General features: G+C 62.9%; 1 protein-coding gene across 1 annotated transcript; it reads left to right on the forward strand.

Moving 5' to 3' along the window:
- The first annotated feature begins 1,032 nt into the window (after positions 1–1,032).
- COMP (cartilage oligomeric matrix protein) lies at positions 1,033–8,587 on the forward strand. Its single transcript, XM_081090682.1, has 19 exons — positions 1,033–1,204; positions 1,472–1,557; positions 1,784–1,835; positions 2,223–2,392; positions 3,044–3,181; positions 3,459–3,533; positions 3,628–3,786; positions 3,873–3,977; positions 4,108–4,215; positions 4,404–4,563; positions 5,275–5,393; positions 5,593–5,645; positions 5,744–5,925; positions 6,114–6,292; positions 6,419–6,467; positions 6,735–6,931; positions 7,585–7,757; positions 8,180–8,319; positions 8,424–8,587. Exons 1-19 carry the CDS (start codon positions 1,120–1,122, stop codon positions 8,468–8,470), a joined length of 2,277 nt encoding a protein of 758 aa, XP_080946808.1. The 5' UTR covers positions 1,033–1,119; the 3' UTR covers positions 8,471–8,587.
- Positions 8,588–10,179: the final 1,592 nt, after the last annotated feature.

Here is a 10,179-nt window from a genome sequence, read left to right on the forward strand (position 1 = left end):
CCTGGCGTCACCCTCCCCTTGCCGTGGTATTAAGCTAGTCCCTTCCACCTTTTGGGCTTCAGTTTCCCCACCCTTAGAACAGAGGCTGTACGCCTCCCTCGGGAGGGTAGTCGTAAAGGGTAGGGACAGAGAGGGTTAACTCCAGAAAACTGGGGTGTTTTGCAGCTCATGAGTGTGGCTGGGCTGAGAAGGATGATTTTCCTGATTAGCAGTAATTTTTATTTTTATTACAGGCTGTTCCCACAGCAACTGGAGCAGAGCTCTGGAAGGTATGGTGAGGTCTTGACAAACAGAAGTCTGGGCCCCCCTCAGACTTCCAGCTGGAGCCCTTCAGTTTGTACACCCCTCCCCCGGGGGGAAATGGACACACCAACACCCAATTGCACAGACTAGGAAACTGAGTGGCCTCCGGCTGCTGGGCCCCCAGGCTGCCCCCACTGAGCACCCACCAGGCAGAGAACCACAGAGAGGGGAAACCAGACACCAGACACGGTGAGGGGCGTTAACTGCAGCTCTCCGGGGTCAAGGCCAGGAGCATGCCTCCGAGGACGGGGTTAGGCAGCATGAGGGTCCCTGCTTTCACTTGGCCCCTCATTTTCCTGTAATAATAATGGTCATTAACAGTGACGCTTATTTCCACCATTGTGTAGGGGGAAACGGAGGCACAGAGACCTCACTTGCCCCGTTTTGAAGCAAGTGAGGAGGGAGGGAGTGAAGGGTGAGCCAGCCTGACCCAAAGCAGGGAGGGAGGCGGAGGTGGGTCTTAACCTTTCGCCACCCTTGACTGTTCCCCAAGTGTGAGTTGAGGGGGCTGCCCCGGGCTTGGCATACAGCAGGCACTGAATAAGCAAGTGAATGGGAGGGCTGGAGGGTGGTCCCACCTGCCCCTCCACCCCACTGACCCCTGCGCCGGCCCCCTATGACTCAGTTTCCCCACTAGGTCCATGCCGGGCGGGGCCTTGAACGCCAAGGCCAGAACTGGCTGTTTACCTTGCGGCTGGACGCTGGGCAGGGCGGTGGTGGGCCGTCCCTGGGGCCGGCCTCGCCGCTGGGATAAATAGGCCCCGCCGGCCGGGTGGGCGGCAGAGAGAAGCCGAAGCCCAGCTCCCCTTCGCTGCCATGGTTCCCGCAGCCGCCTGCGTTCTCCTGCTCTCCCTGGCCGCCCTCGGTGCGTCGGGTCAGGGCCAGAGCCAGGTTCCGCTGGGTAAGCCGCGCCCCCCACCCCCACCCCACCCCACCGTGCTCCCAACCCCTACACTGACAGGAGGGTCCGCGGGAGGTCTGGGGTCGCGGCTCCCGGTGGCTGGGGGCGGTGGGCGGGGGGCGTGCGGGGTGAAGACAGCAGGCAGCTGCGGGGGAGCAGGGGAAGCTCTCAAGGAATAGGGTTCCTGTCTGTGGCGGCGGCAGCGTGAGGAGCTGCGTGGGGGAGTCCCCAGGCTCGACACCCCATCAGCGCCCCCTATCGGTGCAGGTGCAAACCTGGGCCCGCAGATGCTGCGCGAACTGCAGGAGACCAACGCGGCGCTGCGGGACGTGCGGGAGCTGCTGAGGCAGCAGGTGCGGGCGGGGTGGAGGGTCGTGGAGCCCGGGGCGAGCGGCGAGAGGCCTGGAGGAGGCGGGGCTGGGGGCTGGGGGCTGGGAGGTAGGGGCTGCGCGAGGGCCGGAGGCGGAAGAAGGGTGTCCCAGTGGGGAGGGGAGAGAAGGGGAGGGAATCCGGGGGAGTGGAGAGAGGAGGAGAAAAACGGAGCCCCGCTGACCACACACCATCCCCTCCGCACACCAGGTCAAGGAGATCACGTTCCTGAAAAACACGGTGATGGAGTGTGACGCGTGCGGTGAGCGGACCTAAGGAGGCAGGGCCCCGGCGGCGGGACAGCAAGAAGTGCTGGGGAGACACCGCCAGCGAAGGAGAGATGGGGGAAAAGAGAACGAGGCTGACGGAGAGGGAGAAAGTGGATGAGGGGTGGGGAGCGACAAAAGGGAACGGAGACAGAGATGGTGGGAGGAGGACACACAGAAGGAGGCAGCAGCGGTGCGGGAGGCACAGGGAGGTGGGGAGGCGCGGAGGGGAAAGCTGAAGACGCAAGGGCACGGGCGGCGGAGGCTGCAGAGGTCCGCGAGGACCGGCCCGGGTGGGTCCCGATGGGCTCAGCCCTCCGCAGGGGCGGGTGCTGGCCGGCTCGGCCCCGGCGCGGCGCTGACGGCCCGGGTGTGCCCCGCAGGGATGCAGCCGGCGCACACGCCCGGCCTGAGCGTGCGCCCCCTGCCCCAGTGCGCGCCCGGCTCCTGCTTCCCCGGCGTGGCCTGCACCATGACCGCCGGCGGCGCGCGCTGCGGCCCCTGCCCCGCGGGCTTCACCGGCAACGGCTCGCACTGCACCGACATCAACGAGGTGTGCCCGCCCCCACCGCCCCGACGATCCCCCAACTCCCCAACCTCCTCGCCAGCTGGGGGTGCTCTCCCGGAGGACCCCCTCACCGTCGGGGCGCACGTCCAGACGACCTCCCCACCACCGGGGGTCACCCGCTCCGGCCACCCTCCTCATCACCTCGCTCCACTGCCAGTGACACCCGCCCCGACGACTCCCCTACCGCCGAGAGTTGTCCCCCCAACGACCCCCCCCTCACCCCCGAGGCTCGGCAGCCCCAACGACCCTTCCACCATCGCGGGGAGCCCGCCCCGACGACCCCCCTCCCGAAGGGCACGCACACCCCGACGACCACTGCCCCCCTCCGCTGGGGACGGTCGTCCGCACAATTCCTCCCCCCGCCCATGACCGCCCAACCTGCCGGGTCCCAGGAACAGCCCCCCAGGTGTTCCCTCTCCTCCCCTGGTCCCGCCTCTACCCCCAACAAGGCAAAATCGCGTTTGACCCCTGGAACGATGGCCTCCGCCCCAGGTGTCATCCCCCCTCCGAGTGCCGGCTGACGGCCCTTGGACTTTCCAACTCCAAGCCAAGGAGCCTTAAGGCGCCGCCGGGGGGCGACAGGGGTGTGGGGCACGGCTCCGCCTCCTCTGACCCTCCATGGCCCTTGTCCTCCAGTGTAACGCGCATCCCTGCTTCCCTCGGGTCCGCTGCATCAACACCAGCCCTGGCTTCCGATGCGAGGCCTGTCCTTCGGGGTACAGCGGCCCCGCCCACGAGGGTGTGGGGCTGCCCTTCGCCAAGACCAACAAGCAGGTGAGGGCCTTGGGGGTGGCGCCAGGAGGATTGCGGGGGGTGGGGGGGGGTGCGCTTTTTGTTTCGTGAACTCCTCGAGCCTCGCGGCGGTTTGCCTGCCTCGCTCCAGCGAGAGGTGGTGGGACCGGCTGAAGGGAGTCATGGGAGTAAGGGTCCGAGTTGGGAATGGGCGGGTTGGAGGCGGGGTGGAGGGGAGGGTAGTCTGCAGAGGACACCCGGAGCCAGGCTCGGGGGTGTCCGCGTGGACGCAGTGACCGCTGCGCTCCCTCTCACGCAGGTTTGCACGGACATTAATGAGTGTGAGACTGGGCAGCATAACTGCGTCCCCAACTCCGTGTGCGTCAACACGCGGGTAAGGCCCGGGAGGAGAGGAGGATGGAGAGACGGGGCAGGGGGTGGGGTGAAGCGGCGGCGTCCCGAGCTGACCTCCCTCCGCCCACATGCAGGGCTCCTTCCAGTGCGGCCAGTGCCAGCCCGGCTTCGTGGGCGACCAAGCTTCCGGCTGCCGCCCGCGCGCCCAGCGCCTGTGCCCCGACGGCACTCCCAGCTCGTGCCACGAGAAGGCCGACTGTGTCCTGGAGCGGGATGGCTCGAAATCGTGTGTGGTGAGTGCCGGCGTGCAGGAAGGGGCGTGGACCGGGGCGGCGGGGTCCGGGGACGCCGGAGCATCCACTCACCTCCTCACCCGTAGTGTGCCATCGGCTGGGCTGGCAATGGGCTTCTCTGCGGCCGAGACACGGACCTGGACGGCTTCCCAGATGAGAAGCTGCGCTGCTCAGAGCGCCACTGCCGCAAGGTGGGCGCGGACCAGGGGCGCGACCTGGTGGGGGCAGGGGAGGGTGTGAGCAAGAGCGGAGGGCGTGGTCCGTCGTGGTGTGGGCGGGACTACATGGCACGCCCCTCACGTCGGCCCTGCCCGCCCCTAGGACAACTGCATGACTGTGCCCAACTCAGGGCAGGAGGACGTGGATCGCGACGGCATCGGAGATGCCTGCGACCCCGATGCCGACGGGGACGGAGTCGTAAACGAGGAGGTGGGGCCAAGGCGGGGCCCAGGCGAGCTGGGTGGGGCGTGGCTTTGGCGAGGGCGTGGCCGCAGAGGCTGGACTCTTGGTCCCGTGCGGTGAAGGGTTCCCAGAGTCGGAAAGGGGCTGATCTTGGTTGTGACCTTTGCCCCACTTGGCCTGACTCCTCCCTCCCTTTAACTGGTCCTGTCTCCTAGGACAACTGCCCGTTGGTCCGGAACCCAGACCAACGCAATTCGGATGATGACAAGTGGGGCGATGCGTGTGACAACTGCCGAACCCAGAAGAACGAAGACCAGAAGGACACAGACCAGGACGGCAAAGGAGATGCATGCGACGACGACATCGACGGTGACCGTGAGCGAGGCGGGGGGGGGGGGGGTGGTGGTGCTGGGAGGGGGGATAAGGGTTGGAGCACAACCGGGCAGGGCTCCAAAGCCCAGGGTTTGACCTGGGGTGCTCAGGACCATGGACCATGCTCAGGGGAGCAGAAAAACGCGCTCTATGTCAGATGCTGCAGGGAGGAAAAGCAGGACAAAATCTGGAGTTTAGGGTTGGGGAGGTGCCCTTTTTTTAAAAAAAAAAAATTTATTGATTTTTTTGAGAGAGAGAGAGAGAAAGGGAGAGAGAGAGAGACAGAAACAACAATGATGAGAGAGAATCATTGATCAGCTGCCTTCTGCAAGTTCCACACTGGGGATCGAGCCTGCAACCCAGGCATGTGCCCTGACAGGGAATGGAACCGTGACCTCCTGGTTCCTAGGTCAACACTCAACCGCTAAACCATGCCAGCCAGGCGGGGAGGCGCCCTTTTTACACTTGGGGCATAGAAGCTCAGGGGGGTGCATTCACAGGGCAAGGGGAGGGCCTGGCTGAGCTGCCCCCTAGTGAGGGCCAGTCCCCTCCGTGGCCATCTATTCATGAAGTCTTTATGGGGCTGGGCCTACTTTGTAGTAACTGGGGGCTAGGAGAGGGCAGGACTCTGCCCCAGGCTTGCACTTGCCCTGCTGAAGCCGGCCTGGCCCCGCCTGATCTCTGGGTCCTGCCCTGTTCCCCGGCTTTCTGCAGGGATCCGAAACGCAGTGGACAACTGTCCAAGGGTGCCCAACTCAGACCAGAAGGACAGTGATGGTGATGGTGTGGGGGATGTCTGTGATAACTGTCCCCAGAAGAGCAACCCAGACCAGGTGAGGGCAGGTCAGACCTCAGTGGGGTCAGACCCCTGGCTTGAGCTCCAGGCTGTTAACAAGACCGCAGCCCATTCCAAAGCAGCTGGAGGGGGTGTTCCTTGGGGTCAGGAGCTCTTGAACTGGGCTTGGGTTGGAGGCTTCTGAGTTCCTCTGCCCTGATTGTGGACCCCTGCACCCCCCCTCCCCCACCCCCCAGAGGGATGTGGATCACGACTTTGTGGGAGACGCTTGTGACAGCGACCAAGACCAGTAAGGAGGCCTTCTAGGATGGGGGCTCAGGATGGGCAGCCCCTGACCGGGCCCTGTGAGAATCTCATTGTTTCTCTGCCTCCCCCCACCCATTCTAGGGACGGGGATGGGCTCCAGGACTCCCGGGACAACTGCCCCACAGTGCCCAACAGCGCCCAGCAGGACTCAGACCGCGATGGACAGGGTGATGCCTGCGATGAGGATGACGACAACGACAGAGTCCCTGACAATCGTGACAATTGCCGCCTGGTGCCCAACCCGGGTCAGGAAGACTCAGATGGTAAGGCAGGGGAGTGGGACCCATGGTGGGACAGGGTGTGTGGAGCCAATGGGGCAGGTTTTCAAATGGGCGTGGTGGGGCCAATGGAAGGTATGGGCGTGGCCAGTAGCTGGAGTGGGCGGGGCTAGGCATGGAGTGGGGAGCCTGGCGCTGACCTCTCCACCTCAGGGTCTCCCACCTCCTCTCAGGCGATGGCGTAGGTGATGCGTGCCAGGGCGACTTCGACGCTGACAAGGTGGTGGACAAGATCGATGTTTGTCCAGAGAACGCCGAGGTCACCCTCACCGATTTTCGGGCCTTCCAGACGGTGGTGCTGGACCCCGAGGGTGACGCGCAAATAGACCCCAACTGGGTGGTGCTCAACCAGGTGGGAGCAGGGACCAGGCGGAAGGTGGGAGGAACTCAGAGCCCCCGCTTAGGGTGCTGACCTAGGGGCTGGAACGCTGAGGGCCCCCTGGCCAGGCTGAGGCCCCTCTTCCTTTGTCCTTATTAGGGGATGGAGATTGTGCAGACGATGAACAGCGACCCTGGCCTGGCTGTGGGTGAGACACTGGGAGGGGAAAGGCTCTGCAGGGAGAGATGCTCAGGGGCAGGGCCAGAGTGAGGGTGGGGCGAGGTCAGGTTGGGTCTGGGCTAGAGCCGGGTGGCGGAGGCTGGTCCAGGGCTCGGGGACACGGCTGTGTCTGGATTCAGAGGGTAGGGATGGGGTGGGTGTACTGAGTGGGGAGTCCGGGCCCAGGGGCCAAGCTGGATTCTGGAGGGGGCGGTTCTGGGGAGTCCAGGATCCCATTGGTCACCTACTTCCCCAGGTTACACTGCTTTCAATGGCGTGGACTTCGAAGGCACATTTCATGTGAACACTGTCACAGACGATGACTACGCTGGCTTCATCTTTGGCTACCAGGACAGCTCGAGCTTCTACGTGGTCATGTGGAAGCAGATGGAGCAGACATATTGGCAGGCCAACCCCTTCCGTGCTGTAGCTGAACCTGGAATCCAGCTCAAGGTGGGCAGGGGGAGGAGGCCTCCTGGGCTCTTGTTCCATGTCCTCTAGCAAGCCCTAAACCCTTCCACAGAACCCCAAAGCTTTCACAGTCCCCCAGCATCATTCTATGAACCCAAAGTCTTCCTACCCACCGTCATCTCTCCTCTGGATTCACATAGGCCCCAAATACCTCCCATTTCCTCTCACAGGCCTTCAGACCCTCACCCGGCACCCCCAATCATCTTTTGGGCCCTGAAACCCTCTCACAGAGCCCAAAGCGTTCCCTCAGGTTCCAAGTCCTCCTGCAGACCCCCTAGACTATGTTGCAGATATTTCCCAAATCCTCTAGACCCCTGTTTATCCCATAGACACCCAAAACTTTCTACAGGTCACTAAATCCTCCTCCAGACCCCCAAGTCTTCCCAGACCCCAAACCTTTTCACCGACTTCCATACCCTCTGAGTCCCCAGACCTCTGTTACCCCCCATGACCCACCTGCAAATCTCCATGTGGTGCTCAAGGAGGCTTCCTGTGGGTCTCCCATCCAGACCCCCCGCCCCCAAGACTCCGATCAGTCCTCCATGACCTGAGGCAACCACCAGGCAGGGTTCCGAGAGGCTCCAGTGGCCTCTGTGGTCTCTGAGCCTCTGCTGACATGTTCCTGGGCATGTCAGGCCGTGAAGTCCTCCACGGGCCCTGGGGAGCAGCTGCGGAATGCGCTGTGGCACACGGGGGACACGGCATCACAGGTGCGGCTGCTGTGGAAGGACCCCCGCAACGTGGGCTGGAAGGACAAGACGTCTTACCGCTGGTTCCTGCAGCACCGGCCCCAAGTGGGCTACATCAGGTGGGGACCCCACCTCTGCCCAGGGACTGAGTCCTTGCTCCATCCTGGCTCCTGGAAGGAGAGACTCTGGGGTACAATGCAGGCAGCTAGAATGAACTGTGACTGGCCCTGGGGCATGACACCCTTCCTAGGACCCAGCACACAGTGGGGCCTCAGCTAGAAGGTGGGGTCTCACCCACACCCCATTTCTCAATCCCTACTCTGTACAGGAAATCCAGTTAGCACCTACTGTGTACAGGATCCTGGATATCCATTCTCACACCGGGAAACTGAGCGTCCGGTCAGGAACCCCACCTGCTCTGAGTATGGGTCAGGCAGGAGGGACTCGTGGCCCCTACTCCGAGATAGGAGGGGCTCATCTTCCAGGGCAGGACGCCAAAACTCTGAGGTGCTTCACTGTCCCCTGCCCCCCTCTCCCCCAGAGTGCGGTTCTACGAGGGCCCTGAGCTGGTGGCTGACAGCAATGTGGTCTTGGATACAACCATGCGGGGCGGCCGTCTGGGTGTCTTCTGCTTCTCCCAGGAGAACATCATCTGGGCCAACCTGCGCTACCGCTGCAATGGTAAGAGGAGGGGTCGGGCGGGATGAGGGGACGGCCTGCTAGATCGTGGGTCTGCCCTGCTGGCCTCACCCTTTCTCATTCACCTCTCGTCTCTCCCTCCGCAGACACCATCCCGGAGGACTATGAGACGCAGGGGCTGCTGCAGGCCTAGGGACGGGTGGGGACCTGCCATTAGGTGACGGCCACCCTCAGGCCTGGAGCACTGAGGGGCAGCCAACCTTGGGGAGGGAAGAGATCAGAGAGGACAAAATAAAGTGTGTTCGGCAGGATGGTGGCTGTGGTCTCTGCTTTGGGGAGATGGTGGAGTCTGGCCTTACTGCCGCCTTCCGTCCGAACGAACTAGCAGTGTCCAGTTGCTGCAGCTCTCCCACCCCTGAAGTCTCTGCTCCAGGATCCTGGGGGGTTAGCTGCTCCCCTTCCAGGACACACGTCCAAGTAGCTGGCTAGTAGGGCGAGGTTGTGAGGGGCGCACATCTGTGCGTTCATATATTCATGTGTGTGTGTGGTTCCCACCAGGTGTACCTGTGACACACATATTTCATCTCTGGGTTGGAGAATGGGGGCAGGAAAAAAGGGGAGGAGGCAGAGACGAAAACATTGGGTTTTTATTAGGTTTCATTACAAAGGATGCAAAGGTACAAAGACAAAAGCGTCCACGCCAGAGGACAGGCAGGGGCTGGCCGAGTGCGCCCTGAGCCGCCCGCCCCAGCCCGCCACGGGCACCCACACGCACGGCCCATGGGACATCCACAGCAGAGTGTACATGCTGGGGTGGGGTGGGGGGCAGAGCCAGCCTGGGGACAGAGGGACACAGGTGGGGCAGGGCTCAGACCGATGAGTTTGCATATATTAGAAGTGCCACCCAGCCCCCTTGGGGGCAATTTCCTGGGGGGACACATTAGGGGGCAATGGACTTTGGCTGCCAAAGGCCTCCCTCCCAGGGCCCGGTGGGGAAGGCCATGGCAGTGTCCCCTTGTCCAAGTGGGCAAGAGGTCAGAAGTGACAGACTGGGCATCAATTGCCCCCAAATTCCAGAACCTGGCTCCTTGGGATGAGGTGTTGGGAACTGGCCAGGAGGATGGAAGGAAGAGGGAGCCATCTGCAGCCAGCATTACCCTGACATACAACCCTTGCCCTTCACCCCGATTCGGAGGGGCCCTGAGACCCATGGGTCTGAGCCAGTAACAGGAGGGAATCTTAGGCCCAGTTCACAAGGGTCTTCCATCTGCTCTCCATGCCCTCAGGAGTACCCCATTACCCAGCCCTGGGGGTGCAGGTCACCCTACCTCACTCTCCTGGGGAGTGCCCAGTTGCCTGTGGCACGAGGGTAACGAAAGGCCTGAGCCCCACTCAGCCAGCACCCCTGAAGGAATGTCACAGGGGCCCCTAGTCACATACATACTGTGAGACCCCCAGGAGGTGGGAGCCCAGGGACCAAAAAGAATGGGGACAGAAACAGACCCAGCTGCACACTTACTCCAGGTGAGCCTCCCAGAGTGGGTGAGGCACTAAGTCCTCCCCCAGCTCTGCAGGCCACAGGCGGGCTCAGGCAGCCACAGACCCCTCACCTGGAATGCCACCTGCAGGAGTGATGGGCCAGGACCAGGGTGCCCAGTACCATTGACCTTGAGGACCCCAAACCCAAGCTTTGACCACAGCTTCATCAGAACCCAGGGGATGCTTTGTCAATCCCCTAAAGCTTCCAGAACCTCATATGGGGTTGGGGGTGCCTCCTGTGGAAAAGCAGGAAGTTGAGTCCAGTGGAGGGGGCACTGGAGGGATGTTTGGTTATGAACCAGCTTAGGGGCCCCGTGGCTCCTTAGGGAAAGTTACTCATGGGCACTCATCAGGCCCAGGAAC

Source organism: Myotis nattereri, assembly GCF_964212035.1.
Source record: "Myotis nattereri genome assembly, chromosome: 5".
Classification (NCBI taxonomy): Eukaryota; Metazoa; Chordata; class Mammalia; order Chiroptera; family Vespertilionidae; genus Myotis; species Myotis nattereri.

Excerpts from the sequence above, each read along its gene's own strand:
- COMP (XM_081090682.1), top strand. The coding sequence starts at position 1,120 with ATGGTTCCCGCAGCCGCCTGCGTTCTCCTGCTCTCCCTGGCCGCCCTC. Across the intron at positions 1,558-1,783 it reads GGGAGCTGCTGAGGCAGCAG|GTCAAGGAGATCACGTTCCT; the intron begins GTGCGGGCGGGG and ends TCCGCACACCAG. Across the intron at positions 3,182-3,458 it reads TCGCCAAGACCAACAAGCAG|GTTTGCACGGACATTAATGA; the intron begins GTGAGGGCCTTG and ends CCTCTCACGCAG.